Source organism: Mus caroli, chromosome 11 (assembly GCF_900094665.2).
Source record: "Mus caroli chromosome 11, CAROLI_EIJ_v1.1, whole genome shotgun sequence".
Lineage (NCBI taxonomy): Eukaryota > Metazoa > Chordata > Mammalia > Rodentia > Muridae > Mus > Mus caroli.
The window spans coordinates 95958355-95977306 of record NC_034580.1 but is presented as its reverse complement, the minus strand read 5'-3'; the positions used below and the strand labels follow the sequence as shown (position 1 = coordinate 95977306).

Sequence of the window (18952 nt, the reverse complement as noted above, 5' to 3'; positions counted from 1 at the left end):
TGTTTTTGTTTCTGGCCTGGTTTCTGAGAGTGGCCTCTGCTGAGGCCTGATTTGGGTTACGGGCGAGGTTGACATAGTTGTGCTGAACAGAACTCAGACACTGATGGGACCAGGGGCTTCTCATGTGAGAAGGATATGAGGCACATCGGCCACTGAGCACACTGGCACAATGATGGCAGACAGGGAAACCTGCATTGGTACCCATGTGTTCATATGCCTCAGATATGGGCAAATGGGACTCACAGATAGAAAGCAGGGGCCAGTGAGTTAGTTCAGTATCTTTCCCTGTAGGATGGCCAGAAGTGGAGGCTGGGGTCATCTGTAGACATAGGGTGGGGAAATATGGAGGGCGGGTGTAGAGCAGGCTTCCTGGGCCATTCAAAAGGGGGAGGGATCTTGGGGAAATAGTGGCCCAGGACAGGTATCCCTGCCCCAACCTGCTGCCTTCCAGGCCGATGACTCCGTTTTGGCCTGAGATAGCCTTCCTTTCTGTTTTCCTTGGCACATCCCAAGGTCTGACAACCAACCCATAATTCACTCAGCACCTCAGCCTGTGCTGGCCTCTGGCTGCCCTGTCTCTCTCTGATGCCCTAGCTCTCTCCTGCCTCTCTGGAGCTCTGGCCCAGAGACACAGCCTCCTCTGGCTGTGCTCATCCTATACAAGGTGACTGCACAAATGGATTCTTTCTGCTGTTTACTCTTGGATGCTCTTGGACCATCCTGGACATGGGTGTGAGCTCAAATTCCTCACCTCTCCATCTGCCTCCCCAGCTTCAGATTCACCTGCCCCACTGTGCATAGGACACCCCTTTCTAAACTAGAGATCTACAGGGGCCACCCTCTCAGATTGCTTCTTCCCTTTCCTACTCTCAGGGACCTGGAGAGTCAAGGTAGCTCTGACTCTGATTATGTTTATCTCTGTCTCTCTGTCTCTGTCTATACTTATCCCTGTCTATCTTTATCTCTTTTTATCTATCTTTGTCTCTCTTTATCTCTGTCTGTCTTTATATCTCTCTGTCTCTGTTTATCTTTCTCTCTGTCTCTGTTTCTCTCTCGATCTCTCTTTCTATTCTGCTCTTCCCTAAGTCCTTTCATGGACTGTGTTTTTAGCTCCAACATCTTCCCTGATTCTAACTCTCATGACATGCTATTATAACAGCTTCACTGGTCACTCTGCCTCCAGTTTGACCTTGCCTTTCACTCAAGCTGGAGTATGGCCACCAAAGAAAGGCAGGATCCTTTGTAGACCCAGAGGTCAGATGTTCTGACCTCTTCCTTGCTCCTTCCAGTCCTAGCTCCTATAAGAGCCTCTCCAGTGAAGCCCAAGGTCTTTCTATTTCAAAATGTTCTTGCGAAGCAGGCGTGTGTTTGGACAGCTGCAGAGCCGTATTCTACAGGAGAACTCAGTCGGACCCCCTCCTCGTTCTCTCCAGAGCACATCTCTGTTCTATAGGCTCTCCTTAAAATGCAGATTGAAATGGTAACCCTCTTCATGACAGATGGCTGGTGTGGCATGCTCCTGGGTGTTCCCAGGAATGTACTCCTCTACATTCATGCTGACAGCATAGTCCTAGGCGTAGGATTGTAGTGAGTTGGCCAGATGCTGCTTGTATTCTAATGCTAATAGCATTTCCTCCAGACCTGATTGTCCCAGAAATGAGAGAGTCCTGCACATAGACACTATGTGAAGTTGCCCCCAAGTTATTTCTGATAGATAAAGATGCCAAAGGCCAATAGCTGGGCCAAGAGACATTGGTGGGATTTAGGGTTCCAGGACTTGGGGGGTTGAAGGAAAACCACAAGAGAGTGAGAATAGAGGAGGAAAAAGAAGCAGCCATGGGTTAGGTGAGTCATGAAAACATGGTCCTGAGGACTGGCCAATTGGAGTTTAGAGCAGCCTAGATAAAGCATAATAAGTGATAACTTGGACCTACCTATAGGAAAGTAGGGTCTAATAACTTAGAGGGTGGGTATCTGCCCAACTCTTGTGCTGTTTAAGGCTTGTTATAAATATACAGGTTGGGTGTGTCTTTATATATGTCAAAGGCAGGGTAGAAACCCTGGATTGGGATTAAACATTACTACTTCAGGGCTGTGTCTTTTCATCTCGGGGAGGGTTGAGCTAAATGCTTGTTGAAGGAGGAGAGGAATGAATGAACTGGGGACCTGCCTCTGAGATAACATTTGGATTTGGTCATAGAATTTTTGGCCAGAGGGCCAGAGGGCCAGAGGGTCTCTGGCACCCTTGACACCTGTCCCCTTTCTCTGGTCTTTCCCTTTCCTTCTTGACTCTCCTCAAGGGTTCCCCACCTCACCCTGGTATAACTTATACTCTTCTCACTTGCAGGCCACACACACCTGGCTTAGGCACACAGGACTCACTTGGGCATTCCTGAGCTAGCTGAAGCAGAGACAGCATCTAGTCTCTATTTATTCCAGAGCCCTTTCTGTTCTCCACTGTAGAAGGAGGTAGGGGCTCAGGTCAAGTTCACCGTCTGGAACTCTGCCAGGAGCTAAAAGCATTACAGAAAACCAGGCCATGCCCTTTGCTCCCAAGCATTTTTGGTTTTGGGTTGAGGCTGTAGCTACCTGTGGAGTGCGTCTGCGTTCTGACACTGGATTGATTCTGGAGAAAGAACCTCCATCTTTAGAAACGTTCTCAGACAGACAGGAACTAGGTAAGAGCACGTCCTCTCCTGCTAATGGCTACCTCCCCCGTGGGTTATTAAAGCTGAGGACTCAGAACAATCTGACAGGCAGTTAGTAAGAGCTCACCGAGTAATGCTTCCGGTCATGACCTTTCTGGTGCTGTGACTTTCTTTGAGGTAGAAACAGTTTCGGGGTCACCCACATCCTCATACCTGCTGTATATACCGGACCTGAAAGATGAATTAGATGGAGGGGGGAGGGACTATGGAAGATCGAAACTGTAGCAGACATACAATACCAAGGGCAGGAAAGAATGGGCCCTTACCCCAGTCAAGGATAGGAGTTTTCAAAGCTGAGCACCCCTGGCTCGTTTTGATCCCCAAGGCCAAAACTTCCTTTCTGTCTTGGTATTGACATGCTCTGTAGAATATGAGGGAGAGTCATTCATGTGGATCAATGACAGAAGCTGGACCCCTAAGTCTGGAGGGGACTCTCTATGGCCTGGGAGCCTTTCACCTAGATCCCAGGAAGGACTATGAGAAGCCCTAACTCTGTGGCCCCATCAGGTATTTCGGGGAAGTTGGGAGGGACAAGTCAGGGGCAGCGTTTCTGTCAGGCCAGCCAACAGCCTTTCTGAGCTGGGAAGAAGGCTGACCCAGGCCTCTAGTTTAGGAAGTAGAAGGGATGGGGTGGAGATCCTGTCTTTCTGCCTTGGACTCCATCTGTCAGTTTAGTCACCTGGTGGGGTGACACTTGAGGGAGGAAAGAACTGCTGGGTCAACACTGCCCCTCCCTAGGGGGTTGTCCTAGGCGCTCAGGTCACCGCAGGCTCAGTGGCTGTTTCCCAGAGCTGCAGTAGTGAGCAAACAACCGTGAGCCAGTGGCACCTGACTCACATCTGTGTCAGACCGTGAATGAGTGTGCGTCAGGCAGGAGACCCTGGGATAAAGGGTTACAACCAGACCGGAAAGGCCAGCACACTGCACAGTGCTTGCTCTCTCCAGCCCTCTGCTTTATGTTACTTCATCCCAAGCGCTGTCACCGCCATGTACGCTTTATATACGGGAAGATCAAGTTAGACCCTCCAAAGGAGCAGACGAGTGCACAGGATGGGAGCCACAGTTCCAAAATACTTCCTGAGGAGCTGGATGGTACTTTGTCAGGGGTCATGTGTTCACCTCCAGGAATGTGGAGAGGAACAAGACTCCCAGATCTCAGTGCTCATGGGACAAAAGAGTCAACCAGGGTACATTCCTGGGATGTCCAGGAGCCACTAGATCAGTTTCCCAGATGGGCATTGGTGGATTGGCAGGAAAGCCTGACACATGGCAGGTGAACTACCATGGTGGTTCAATGCTGCAATTCTTTTTCTTTTTTTTTCATATTAGATAAGAAATTTATTTATTTATTTATTTTAATTAGGTATTTATTTCATTTACATTTCCAATGCTATCCCAAAAGTCCCCCCCACCCTCCCCCACCCACTCCTCCACCCACCCACTCCCACTTCTTGGCCCTGGCATTCCCCTATACTTAGGCATATAAAGTTTTCACGAGCAATGGGCCTCTCTTTCCACTGATGACCGACTAGGCTATCTTCTGATACATATGCAGCTAGAGACACGAGTTCTGGGGGGGTACTGGTTAGTTCATATTGTTGTTCCACCTATAGGGTTGCAGATCCCCCCAGCTCCTTGGGTACTTTCTCTAGCTTCTCCATTGGGGGCCCTGTGATCCATCCAATAGCTGACTGTGAGCATCCACTTCTGTGTTTGCTAGGCCCCGGCATAGTCTCAGAAGAGACAGCTATATCAGGGTCCTTTCAGCAAAATCTTGCTAGTGTATGCAATGGTGTCAGCGTTTGGAGGCTGATTATGGGATGGATCTCCGGGTATTCAATGCCGCAATTCTTAAGAAGCTCTGACTTCCTCCCTTGAGCAAAAGGTACCTCCCTATCCCCAAGGCTCCACCCTTCCTTAATGGACCAGTACATGTCTGCCCATCCTGTGGGGCTGTCTGTCCTGCCTTGGCCCTGCAGAGGGCAGAGTCATGCCAGAAAGCAGACCAGGGTCCCTGGCCACCAGTTGGGATCCAAGGTAGTAGAGGGGCAGGACCTTAGATTTAGTCCTAACAGGAGGTTCTGTCTGTCTGTCCCCAGCACTGGGTGTGACAGCAAGACATTTGAGAAGCAAGGTGAGGCTGAGGGCGGAGTTCCATGACAAGACTCCTCTGGTACTTGGCTCATCTATTTTGGGTGGCAGCTTTGACCACTCATTGGGGGTATGAGACTTCCCTAACCTTCCTGGAAGGGGAATCCAACTGTCCCATGCTAGGGAAGCCTGCAGCAAGGCTCAGGAGAGATGGCATTGCAAGGTTGTAATCAGTAGGGCCTGATGATGTATTGTTCCAGAATCCCCCGTGCCCCTCTTGCAACCCATTTCCTCTTCCCATTTTTGGGTTCTTGTATCTGAGGGAACCTATGTGCTTTTGGATGGTACCCATGGGGCTGTTGGTGTTTTGGGTAGAGCAGGGTACACGAGCTATGTTCCTTTGAGCAGCTCTTTGGGGACTCCGGGAGAGCTGGATGCACTGTGTCCCCTCATGGAGTTTGGGAGGGTGATACAGGTGGCTGGTTGGCTGCTGAGACTCCTTCAGGCACCTGTTGGGGATGGGCTTTTGGGAAAGCTGGCGGGTGTCTGGCACGCATTCTCTGGCCAACTTTCACGATCGCTCGTAACAGCCATGTGGCTGCTTTCATCTGAGCATCTCAGAGAAGCTTGAAAGTCAAATTTGCAGAATGCAAGATAGTTAATGACAGCCTGGAGTCCCGGGCCTGACCACAGACAGTCTGTTGTTAGCAGGAGGGGTGTTGTTATGTGGACTGCACAGCATCTGTAAATGCTGACCGCTGAGCCAATCAAATGGGGTGTTTTGTGGGGGGATTCGCTTTGTGGTTCAATGAAGTGATACTTGAAAGGAGTGGACTCGGACACTGAAGTCCCTCTCCCAGTATGCCTGACAGGGCATCTCCCATAAACCACAGGTTCTCAAACACACTAGGGAGAAAAAGCAATGCTGTGGAATTCTTAGACCATAAAAGCTGAGTGAGAGGGGGTAAGGACTCGGTACCTCTGAGCAGAGGCTCATGTTCTCCAGATGGGAGCTGCTGGCAAGCGTGGTTGTGCAGGAAGAGCTGGCCCTTGGGCCCTGAAATATGAAGGCAGAGCATGGCCACAAGAGGACTGGAGAGGTATGGCTTTCCCCTGGGCCCAGTAGCTCCCTGGATACTCACTATGGCAAGACACATGGCTCATTCTGAGCAGACTTCCAAAGCCTGAGGCAATAACCAAAATCTCTCTTGGGGGAGAGGACTTTTATTTTGATTTTGTATTTTGAGAGAGATGATATTCTAGAGCATTTTGGGCTTAGTAAGGAGGGGATTTCAAGACCTAGGCAGGATAAGGTAGCTCCAATGAGAATTTAAAAACCATATCAGGGTCTTGGAGAGTGGAACCCCTAGAGTTTTGGAAGGAACCACTGTTCAAGGCTACTGTCATTCTTCATTAGCTCTCCTGAAGATCAATCCCCCCCCCCCCACACACTGAAGGGCAGTCAGGGAGCGGGTGGGTGATCTCCTTCGTCAGCTGGTTTGTGTTCAGACGATCCTGAGTCCAGTGAGGCGTAGTGGCTATGGAGATAGGCAGAAGTTGGGGAACCTGAGAGATTGGAAATGGAGCAGAGGAGACTTGAGAATCCCGCCCAGGCTGAGTCACCCAGTGGAAGGATCAGGGTAGAATGTCACTGATGTAGTGGCATGACAACTTAGCCCCCAGACCTCTGAGTACTGCTTATGGAGGGCGGAAGGCCTACACAGCAGCTACTGAGATGGGACATAAAGGAATCAAATGTCATGGTTTTCCAAGGGAAGTCTAATTGACCTGTCCCCCGTATCAGCCAATTTCATGGTTTCAGGGAGGCAAGGGACACTAGCATCATGCTTCGCAATAGTGATATATATCCTTACTGAAGATTTCCGTGCAGAACCCAGGCTGCTCAGCTGGATTGGTTTTGCAGATAGACAGTAACATTTTAGTATAATCATATTCCAAATATTGAGAATATTTTTGCTCACTGAATCTGGTAACCCTGTTTTTCCTAGATTCATGAATGGCCCCGAGCCTTTCACCATCAGGACCCAGTGAGACATTTCCTGGATCCTTTCAAAAAATTAAATGAATGGTTAGGAATATCTCTATTATGAGTATTTTTTACTTCTCACTATGCTTTCTCCAACGCTGTATACCAGTTCCTGCATATTAGTACTAGCATCTGACATCAGCTGGTAACACATTTGGCAGGAGCTTTGGACATGGTTGTTTAAAGGAGAATATATAGTAACGAGGCTTCTCAGGAGGAGGGGCCAGATATCCCGGGTGCTTCACGTTTGAACGGATTTCTTGTTATATGGAAAGAACAGTGGTGTTGGGGAGGTGAGGATTGGCTGTGGTTGGGGTTCCAGGTGAGGTCTGAAGAAGTTAGGAAGCAGAATCACTCTTCAGGTGTCTTCTATGGTAGGGACTTTTCTAGGACCTGTATGTGGACCTCATGGTGAAAACAGGTGAGATGAGAAAACCAGAAAGATCAAGCCTGAACCAGCAGGCTGTTCAAATAGGGACAGCCATTGGCTATCTTGAACATCCTTGTTCTCATTGATATTCACTGGTAGGTGGCTGGCCCATTGGCTATTGTCTGATCTGATTTCTCTGTTACCTTTGGGGTTCTACAGTGATGTGGTAGCCCTCATATTTGACCAAAGCCTGGAGAAGCGGGTGTGGGTGGTGGGTGGGTGGAGGGAGAGGAGACCCTTGCTAGGAGAGTTCACTTATTCCTTGGATGTATCACAACACGCTGTCCTTGTATTCTCTCAGAATGGGAGTGACTCCTCAGAGTCCCACAGGACAATCAGGCTTTATCTAGGCAGAAAGAACTTCAGCTTTCAGATGGAAGCTTTGTTGAAGGTAGAGACTTCTTTTCAACAAAGGCATTTACCTGGCTACTGATCCTGAGGTTGATGGTGTACCAAAGCTGGCTCAAGTAATAGGATCTTTTCTGTTTTCCTCTTCTCCCTGTTCTCCAAAACGGAGTCATGGTGGTCAGAGAGCACTTTATGAGGCTGCAGCTGGTGCCTGGACCTGAAGGAACTTCCAGGGCAGAGGTTATCAACCTGTGAGTCACGATCCCTTTGGGGCTTGAACAGTCCTTTCTCAGGGGTCGCCAAAGACCATGGAAACCCACAGATATTTACATTATAATCCATAAACATAGCAAAATTACAGTTATGAAGTAGCAATAAAGACAATTTTACGGTTAGGGGGGGTCACTGCAGCATGAGAACCTGTATTAAAGGGTTGCAACGTTAGGAAGGGTGAGAACCACAGCTCTAGGGTAAGGGTCAGAGACTGGACTGAGAATCCTGGCCAAAGGGACTGCTGTACTCTGGAAGCAGGAAGATACTGCCTGCTTCTTTGGCTGTTGTATCTTTTTGAACAATTGGGCAGAGCTGCAAAAGACAGGACTTCCTTACGTGGCTGGGTGCCTGGGGAAGTGCATTTGACTTCAGTTTCTCTTCTGTGGGTTTCAGACTAGTTTTGATTTTTGAAACCAATGACCTAATTGCTAATTTGTCAAGCCTCCTTTGGGATAGTTTTCACAATTCCATGACTGGCAGGAGATCTATTCAGTTGTTGATAAGGCTGAGGCTCAGAGTCAGTGAGTGGCGTAGACCACTATGTTTTCTCATTTTTTTTTTTTTTCTGTACGGTGAGGTCTCCAGCTATTTTGGCTGTAGATGTCATTTTAGCCTGGGCATGGTGAGCTGTCTGCTTGGTGTTCAGTGACACTGACCCCTGAAGGAGCCCCTCTCAGGAACAGCCTGGAGAGGTGGGTCCACACATCTACTGCTCATTTTCTTGTGGTGAGTGTGCTGGGGGGCAAAGGGAAACCCTGAAATTTGCAGATGTTTTGAAAGGAAAAAAAACCCTCATGGTGTCATGTGTTTGAATCTCTGTAACTCTGCTTTATTCTGAGGATGAGTGACAGGCACAGGGGCTTTGCAGCATAGAGAATAAACCGTCGTCATGCCCTACCGACCCTTAGTCTCCATGGAATGCTTGTGGAGAGCTAACTACAGGATATCTGAGGTGGGTGGAAGTCAGGTCATTGTCCAGGCCCATTCCCTGTTCAGATGGGTGAGCTGAGGCACACAGTGCACGGGACTCACTCAGGGAACTGGGGGAAGAGCTAGGCCTAGAGTCCAAGTCTCCTATTCCTTAGGATAGTATATATTGGATAGATATTAGAAAAACTGTGTAGAGAGTTTGCTAAGAGCTTGCCTATTTTACACAACAAACTACGTGGTTAAGAAGATAACTTGGGTTTTTGTGTGTTGAGGGTTTGCCTGGGTGGGCAGAGACAGCAGACTCTGCCATAGTTTCCCCAGAAGATGAAATGAGAGGTTTAGAGGAAGCCTGGTAAGGACCCCAGTCTCGGTTCAACAGTTGTCAGATGGGCATGGTATCACCACCCTCCTCTTCCCAAGGGACATAGCTAATGTCCATAGGCAATTTGGTCATAGGCAAGCAGGCCAAGAAGTAATGCATGCTCTCTTTGTGAATGCAGACACTTCAGCTTTTTCAATGTCTCTCTCCCACCTAGAACAAGCTTGGTGCAATGTAGGTCCCAATGAATATTCACTGAGTGAGTGAATGAGTGAATGAATGAATGAACAGTCTCAGTCAGCTTGGGAAAGCCTCCTGTAAAACTGTGCCTTCCCCTCACCCCAGGGACCCTGTGTAGGGGGACAGGGAGTTAGGGTGAGTTTCCTCCCATCCAGAAACCCAGGGCACTTGGCATGGAAGAGCAGGACAGATAGGGAGCCAGAGAAGAGAGTGGCATCAGGTAGTAGAAGCAAGAAATGTCACAGAAACTTTAAAGTATGCAGAGTAGCCCTGAAGAACTCAGGATAGTTCAACCCACAGTATCTACCCTGCTGAATCAAGAAACCCTAGGATAGGGGAGTCTTAGCCTCGCAGGAGAGCTGGGAGATAGGCAGCCATGAGGAAGCTGTTGGTGGGCTACCTAGAACAGTGGGGGCAGAGGCTGATTAGCCCCTGCTCTTTCTGAGGAAGAGCTGCGTGGAGCTGCTCTCAGGCACTGTGGAGATGTCTACCATCCTGGGCGTGTTCCCCACAGCCAATCACCCGCCTTGAGTAATCTCAGGGAGAAGCGTATAAAGTGTTTTAAGAGGTTGAGAACCAGAGCTTCAGAAGCACATAAATGCTTCCATAAACGCCAGCTTTGCAAAATGACTCTATAGGGGAAGAGCAAGCAGGGTCATCTCTGATACTTGGGAAAGTCCAGGGTTTGAGGGAGAAGAACCTTATTTGTCCTTGGCTCACAATTTTCAGAGTCTCCTCTCATGATTTGTTCAAGAGTCTGGTAGTATTTGGTTTTGTTCTTTTTATGCTTTCTCTGCCATTGGTCATATCTGGGATGTGGTCAGTGACCAGGAAGGTCTAAATGGTTTAGATTCAGGGAAGACAAAGACCACAAGGGAAGCAGGCTTCCAGCCCTGCCCATGACTCCAGACAGGTAGATTCCATAAAGAAAAGCTCATGAACTGTCTGAAGGATTGGTTATGGGGTACCTCCTCCCTCCACTGTCACCATAACTGTGCCTCGGGAGAACAGAGACCTCAGGAACTCCAGTAGAGTGTTTATACCCATGAACCTTTGCTGTTCTTACTAGAAATCACCACCAAAGACTGTCTTTTTGACTAACCAGCATTTCAAAAGCATGTAGTGGCTTTCAAAGCCCATCTGTAGGTGTCTTTGGGTCCTCCTGGTATCTGTGTGGCAGTTGAAACAGCATAATGATCTCCACTGCTCCCACCAGGCCACCGGGCATCTCAGAAATGTAACATACTCAGTGTCATAGGGAAAATGATTGGCAGAGCCAGGATTTGAATGTTTATCTCTTGTCTCTAAATTCTAGGTACCCTGAGTTGGGGGGGGTCTAAGAGCCCTGGTTTCAGATTTAAGTATGACCACTCACCCTTGATTACAATGAGTGAGCTTGTAAGCAATGGACCACAGTGGGTTGAAGTTTCCTGGTCATGGTCAACCATGTCCCACAATTGTTGTGATTCAAACTGGAAGGGTTACAACACTGAACACCACAGGTCCACAACCTCATCTCCTTCTCTTCCAAGTTTCTTAATTTAAAATCTAAAAACTATATTTACTTATTTTGTGTGTATGTGTGTACACGGGTACATGCAAACCTGGTACATGTGTGAAGATCCAAGGGAAACTTTTTGTTGTAGTGGATCCTTTCCTTCTGCCACGTGGGCCTGGGGAGGGATTTGAGCTCACCAGGCTTGGCTGAAAGCCCCCGTACTCACTAAGGCATACCACGGGCCTAGCACACTCTCTTTAAACTTCTATTCTGAAAATTCTTCTTCTTAATCTTCTCCTCCTCCTCCTCCTCTCCTCCTTCTTCTTGTGTGCATGTGTTCATGATAGGTGTGTGTAGTGCCGACATGCCCATGCTACAGTGTGTGTGTGTTGTGTGTGTATGTGAGGAGGTCAGAGGACATCCTGCATAAATGAAGTCTTTTCTTCTTTTTTGGGATCCAGGGATCAAACCCAGGTCATCAGGCAAGCACTTCAGCCTGCCAGGCCATCTTGCTGACCCTTATTTTACTCTTTAAAATTAGCTTAAGTGGTATCAGGTTCCTTCCTGGTGGGATGTATTTATGTAAATAGATATTTATTCGTTTTGCTTGATTCTGCTCCCTACTCCTTCCTTCCCCCATCTTTCTGACCCCATCCTCACTTAACCTTTGTACCCCACTTTGACCTTTCTATATTCATACCACACATTTTATAACCCTCTTCACCCTTTAAAGTCTCTTTTAGGGCTTCCTTGTCTGACCTCTACACACACTCTGACATAAACACTCAGGTGTAAAAAGTGAGATGCTAGGATCCCTATATGGTAGAGAACACACGGCATTTGTCAGCTTCCCCACTCAACACAATGCTTTCCAGTTTCATTTATTTTCCTGCAAAATCTATATTTTTATTTTTTCTTTATGGTGGAATCATATTCCATTGTGAATCCTTCACTCCCTTTTTGTTGCTCTAGTGGCCCAGGCTCAGATGAACAGCTGTGGGAGTGGGGATGGGTAGAATGGATAGGGAGGACAGAAACCAAATGTCATATGCAAGGCCACTCCCAGTTTATGAGGTCTTGGGCAAAGACTCTTTGAAGTGGCAATAAAATTCAGTCTGCTAGGAAATGACGACAGCTGAAAGTCCTGACTTAGCAAACCCAATTCAACATTTTTTTTTCTTTTACAAGGAAAGAAATTCTGATGGATGGCAAAAATGACACTGTAATGAGATGGGCTTTCTGGGATCGGACAGGGCTTTCCCAAGAGCTAAGGACTAAGAACATGCCAACACCCCATGAAGATTGTATATAAGCACCCCAGGGAGGCCTGGAGAATCCACAACCTGGGATCCTACCTATTCAGCAACCTTCCTCGATAGCATCATGGCCACCCAGATCTGCACCCCGACCTTCTCTGCTGGGTCTGCCAAGGGCCTCTGTGGCACTGCAGGGAGCTTCTCTCGGATATCTTCCATCCATTCCATGGGTTCCTGCAGGGCTCCCAGTTTGGTTGGCACTGTGGGGTCCATGTCCTCCTTCAGGACAGGCTTCTCTGGCCCTGGGAGCTGCTTGCCAGGCTCCTACCTGTCCTCTGGGTGCCACTCCTCTGGTTTTGCTGGGAGTGGGGGATGGTTCTGCGATGGCGCCTTCAATGGCAATGAGAAGGCAACCATGCAGATCTTGAACGACCGACTGGCCAACTACCTGGAGAAGGTGCGGCAGCTGGAGCAGGAGAACGCACAGCTGGAGTGCCGCATCCGAGAGTGGTACGAGTGTCAGATCCCATACATCTGCCCGGACTACCAGTCCTACTTCAAGACTGCCGAGGAGTTGCAGCAGAAGGTAATAGGCCAGGTCCTTACAGCTGGCCAGACACCTCCAGGAAGCTTTCCGTTCTAAGACTCAGCCAGATGGAACTGAAGCTTACAGAGAATTCTGGAAGGAGAGCTCTACTCTCTGGGACTTGGTTCCCTGGGGACCCAGGCTTCCCTGGTGGTCTGTGTACTCTGTTACCAGCCATTCTATTTGCTTCATCATCTTAGCTTAGGGATGGAAGGATCCTATCCGTTGTCTCTACTTGGTGTAGTACTGTATCTGACACCTTCTTGGCTTACTTATTCTTCATCCTGGAGATATGGGTATTGCTATATCCATCTAACATAAGAAGGTTGAATTTTGAGAGGCTTAGCAACTTGCCCAAGATCGTATAACTTGAACGTGGGATCCAGAACCAGTTACCAGGTCTGCTTCACCCTGATATAGCCTACTGGGCTGGCTCGGAAGCTACAGAAACCAGGACTGATGGGCCAGTGGTGTGGTGTCCCTCCTAGGCCCTGATCTCCCTCCATGCCTGGATATGGGAGACTTTGCCTGATTTTAGAGGCATCTGTGAGCTGGCTTCCCCACCCCATACACATCACATTCTGGGTCTTTCCCAGTTCAGGAAAAAACCTCTTGTTTTTCAGATCCTTCTGACCAAGTCTGAGAATGCCAGGCTGATATTACAAATTGACAATGCCAAGCTGGCTGCTGATGACTTCCGGACCAAGTGAGTAGCCCAAACAGGAGATATTTGATCTGTGTCAAATCTGACTCCTACCTTTGGGAGCTGATGAGGAGGGAATAAAGCCAGATACAATTGTAAATGGGAAGACATAGCAGAGGCCCTGGGTCCCTCCTGGGACATGAGAAAGGGCCACTGTGCTTCTGACTCCAAGTTAGCTATGGCACAGGGCTTCCCTGGCCACAGACTTGGCAGGGTTCTGTGTGTGTAGGTATGAGACGGAGTTGTCCCTGCGGCAGCTGGTAGAGGCTGACATCAATGGTCTACGCCGGATCTTGGATGAGCTGACCTTGTGTAAGGCTGACCTGGAGGCACAGGTTGAGTCCCTGAAGGAGGAGCTGCTGTGTCTCAAGAGGAACCATGAAGAGGTGAGGTTACTGCCATGTGATCCCTGGGGTTCCCATCCCGCTGAGGAATCCCTGCTGGCCCTTGGGCTTATTGTATGGCAGGATGTGAAACACTTTATATCTGTCTCACCTTCACCATGATTCTAAGAGTTAGCTCCAATCGTAAGCTCCATTTTACAGCTGGGAAGATAGTCATAAAGATGTGAAGTCATTTGCCTACAGTCACACAGAGAGTATACCCTCACCCATGATGGTGCAACTCTGTTTGGATTATGGTGTCTGATAATAATTCTATTTGCTTGGTGCTGAGTCATCCCCCAAATCCTCAGTAGGGGTTAGTATAGATAGTCCAATGGAGTGTGTGTGTGTGTGTGGGGGGCGGGGGGCATGTTCAAAGAGGTCAGCTCTTTTATCTCATGGTACCTAAGAGAGGGATGAGAGTTTAGAATCCAGGTCATTGAACCTACCAAGCCACAGGAACCTTTCCACAGCCTCATGCTATCTTACTTGGCCACTGCAGGAGGTCAATGCCCTCCGTTCCCAGCTTGGGGACCGACTGAATGTGGAGGTGGATGCTGCTCCCCCAGTGGATCTCAACAAGATACTGGATGACATGCGATGCCAGTATGAGACTCTGGTGGAGAATAACCGTAGAGACGTGGAGGCTTGGTTCAACACTCAGGTGAGGCTGACGATCCAGGACTACAGGCTGTGGGGTGGGATAAAGGAAGGGGACTAGGTCTGTCCCTGTTCTTCATTCTCTCCTTCTCTGTAGACCGAGGAGCTGAACCAACAGGTGGTATCCAGCTCAGAGCAGCTGCAGTGCTGCCAGACAGAGATCATTGAGCTGAGGCGCACAGTCAACGCCCTGGAGATCGAGCTGCAGGCTCAACAGAGCATGGTGGGTGGTCTCTGCCCATTAAAGGCTCTCCGACTTACCAGTGTGCTGGTCATATGCTATCACAGGGCCAAACCACAACTGTGTGTGGATGCCAGGGTATTTAGGGTGGGATTCCTTCCCATCAATAGTTTTTCCTCCCCATTTTAGAGGAATTCTCTGGAATCTACCCTGGCTGAGACAGAGGCCCGCTACAGCTCCCAGCTGGGCCAGATGCAGTGTCTGATCACCAACGTGGAGTCCCAGCTGGCTGAGATTCGTTGCGACCTGGAGAGGCAGAACCATGAGTATCAGGTGTTACTGGATGTCAAGGCCCGGCTGGAGTCAGAGATTGCCACCTACCGTCGCCTGCTGGATGGGGAGGACTGCAAGTGAGTGATCCTGGGAACCCTGGAGCTGGACTGAGAGAAGGGCTTGACACACTTTCAGAGCTGAGCGGCTCTTACAAAGATGAAGGTAGTTGAACTAGTGCCATTGAAATTGCGTTCTGATCCAGGTCTCTGGTAATGCTCAAGGGGGCAAGATAAGCCAAGGTACAAGCCCATCTTTGGCCATGTTTTGGCGGAAGCTCCTAGTCTTCCTTCCTGCAGACCCAATCTCCAATCTTTGAGGTCTCAGAATCATTGAAATGCTCTGATACCACTGACTGTCATTGCTACTGTCCTGCAGGACACCCCTCCCCCATTGGCCTAATGCTCCAATGCCAAGTACATGCTGTGTGATTTCATTTCTTCAGGCTTCCTGCCCACCCTTGTTCCACGGAATGCAAGCCTGCTGTAAGAGTGCCTTATATCCCTTCTACAACCTGCACTCCAGCTGGGCCCTGCACCCCAGCTGGGCCCTGCACCCCAGCTCCTCAAGTCAGCACCCAGATCCGTACCATCACCGAGGAGATCAGGGATGGAAGAGTCATCTCCTCCAGGGAGCACGTGTTGCCCCGGGCAATGTGAGCAGCCACCAGAGGGGCCTAGGCCACAGGAAGGAGGACACCTTGTGGCTCTTGGCAGCTAAATGATCTTGCACTTCTCTAGGGCCCTCCTTGCTTAGCAGGTTTTTCTACTCAAATTCATCTATTGTTTCTGGTCTTAACTGTGCTTTTTACGCCATGCAAAACCAGGTTCCCCTGGAAATATTCCCAATAAAGTGTTCTCTTGGCATAGCAAATCTGACCCTGAATGATTCTGTTGGTTCTCGAATGGTTAGTGTCCTGGGGTGTTTGGGCATGGGATACAGTAAAGTTGCAGAGTGATCAAAATTTTTTAGTACTGGAGATGCTTCAGGTTCTGGTCATTGACTTCCATCTCAATCTTGGAGGGTGCTGCTGGCCAAGACTCCCTGGTTAGCCTTCCCTGTAGGCATCTACCCTAAAATAGCCAAGGAAAATATAAAGGCTCTCATCCCAGCCTTCTTCAGCCGTCCTGATGGGATCAGTGGTCACTTCTTATTCCTTCCTACCATCTCCCTTGCCCAGATCCTCTCTCCCTGATTTCCAACATAGGTCAGCCCAAATAGAGATGAGTCCCAGGGCCAACTAGAGAGGACCAATCTCTGCTAACCCAGTGTGAGCCAACTACACCATGGAGAGGAGTTGGGGTGAACTGGGAGGTGAAGACAGGAGTCAGGCAAATCTGTGTCCCTAACATGGGGGTGTGGGAATGTTAGAGGACCTTAGAGGGACAGATAGGGGCACTTTAAAGTTCTGTATTATAAAGATACATTTGTACTCCGTATTGTAGAATGGAGTCAGTACACAGATGTTAGGAGCTTAGCATGGATGCCTTGTTGATGGTCTGTCTGCTCTAGCAACCCCCAGCTCAGATGGTGGATGCTCATTAGACTTAGCATTTCAGGAAGTCCTTGAGCACAGACATTTATAGAATGAGGGACAATTACAGGGATGGTATCGGCACGGACATCACAAGTCTCAGGAATGCATCTGACCGTCTAACCAGAGAGGTGACCCTATGCACCAGTGATTGACAGCCTTTGTTCTCTCACCCAGTCCCATGTCCTGTGAAGTTTCTGGCTGTAGATAAAACAAAAGGCAGTATTTTCTTAGAAGCAATGTTAACCTATTACCTTTCCAGATCACCATCTCTCCTAATAAAGTACAATATACATTTGATTCTCATGTCTGCTCATTGGCCTGTGTGGTGACTGGCAGCGATGAATTTCCATATTTCGCTTGCAGGATGCATAAATAGCAGGGATAGTGCTGTGTATGAGATAGCTATTATGCTATGTGAAGTGGAGCTCAGGGTGCTTGGATTCTCCCGACTGAGCTGTGCTGATCTGTGGGTGGAGTTAAATTGGGCCAGGCTCTGGACACCCGACGATCACAGAAGCAGGGCCTATGAGAAGTCAGAAGTCTATCTCATGCTGGCCTCTCTGCCTTCTTACCCACTTTCAGTTCAGAACACAAATCCAACAGGGACTTACTCCAGACCACAGAGCAGTGAGAGGTTGAGTCCTGGCATACCCAGCTCTTCTGCTGTGGTCTCTGGCCTCTTGGTGCCAAGAGCACTGCCAAAGCCACCATCATTTGGTGACTAAGCCAAACACGAGGAAGCCAGAGGTTCAGAAGAAGCAACCTAGGAGATGTTCACAGGCAGACTGAAGCGTTTGGTTGGGGTTACTCTGCCACTCTATGGCATGTGCCCAGGCTTGCCCAGGGATTCCTTTAGTCTTGACAGTTTTTCTGTGAGTTGGAGCCTCCGGGAACTCTCTGATGGGACATCGTGTGCTCAGCACTCAAAATGTGGTGCTTGCCAGAGTTTGAATAAAAAGGAAGAGTCTTTGGGCTACACTCAAACAGCCCTGTGTGATTGGGAGCATTTGGTTTGTTTATGGAGCATTGCTTCAATTCTTACTAAATCCTTCAAAGCACTTGGTGAAGGAACCCCTCCTATGCTCAGCCTCACCCACACACCCTTAACTGTGGCCTTTGATGGACAGACTGCAATGCAACACTGCACAGCACCTGGAAGTCCTAGGACTCCCCAGATGTTTTGACTCCTCTCCCATTGCTCTCTCCATGACATCAGGAGAGGGACGAGGTGATACACTTACGTTCGAGGTGGTCAGTTTATTCTCTGCTTTCTAGATACACTATCTGGTCCTCATTCATAGATACTCATGCTTCAGTGAATAAACTAGAAACGAATGCATGAGGACCATCCAGCAAATCCTGTGCTAATGCACACCAGGGCTCAGTTGGGGAGGAGCAGGGGTGTGGAAATTAGTTGCATCAACTGTGGACATCAGGCATGGCTTCTATGAGTCAACCATCCAGCTGAAACCCTCCTTCTCTTATTCCCCGGCTGAACCCTGTGATAGCAAGAGCCAGGGCAGGGTAGGGCTTTGAGTTGTGAGCATGGGGAAAGCTTGTGGAGTGTTGGGGTGATCAGGGAGGGTTCAGGGAAGGTTCAGATTTGGTAGAAGCCTTCAAGGATGGGCAGAAAAAGGAGAGAAGGTAGAAGGTAGTTTAGAATGTGGCTGAGTATGTCTGTGCCATGTTCTTGGGACAGCAAGGAGTACCTCTGGATAGAGTATGGAGATGGGAAGGCTATTAGGATGCTTGCTAGACAATGTTAGTTCTTGCTGATATGGGGTTCTGGGCAGCTTTATTTTATTTTTAAAAAGAATCCTAAGGGAAAAAATGGAGCAGCACAATTCATAAGCTATCTCATAGCACTAAAATATTACTTGTTTTTTTTAAAAAATAAAATTATCTAAGGGCATCTTATCATGATTTTCAGCCACACCTTTGAGTTGGCTCACGGGGCCTGTCTCCCTTGAGCAGATGGCTTCTGTTTTCTGCTAGGGGACCTGGCTTGTTGGGGCAGGTGCTGTTGGTTCCTGTCTTGGGGCTTCTCCCTCCTTATCTCTAAGGCTGGGACAAGCAGAAGGGTGCCTTTGTCTCTTCTCCTACTCAATCATTCTTCCTTCTCTTCTTTCTTAATTCTATGCTCTCTTCTCAAAACCCTTTATTTCTTTATGTAACACAATCCACTCGCCCACACACACTCACACTCAAACACTCACACTCGCACACTCACCCACACATACTCATACTCACTCTCTCTCATACACACAAACACACACACTCACACACTCACTCACTCATGCTCACTCTGAGACATCTAGAAGCACAGCAGTGTTTTGGACATTGTTAGCCCCCAGGGCAAGTCCAGTCCCGTGGGGAGATGGAGAGAGGGGGAGAAACACAAGACAGAGGGCAACAGTTCATAGAGAACAAAG

General features: G+C 48.7%; 1 protein-coding gene across 1 annotated transcript; it reads left to right on the top strand.

Moving 5' to 3' along the window:
- The first annotated feature begins 12243 nt into the window (after positions 1 to 12243).
- On the top strand, positions 12244 to 15856 carry Krt36 (keratin 36). The gene is made up of 7 exons (XM_021178468.1): positions 12244 to 12726; positions 13350 to 13432; positions 13659 to 13815; positions 14315 to 14476; positions 14570 to 14695; positions 14843 to 15063; positions 15429 to 15856. Exons 1-7 carry the CDS (start codon positions 12268 to 12270, stop codon positions 15640 to 15642), a joined length of 1422 nt encoding a protein of 473 aa, XP_021034127.1. The 5' UTR covers positions 12244 to 12267; the 3' UTR covers positions 15643 to 15856.
- The last annotated feature ends 3096 nt before the right edge of the window (positions 15857 to 18952 follow it).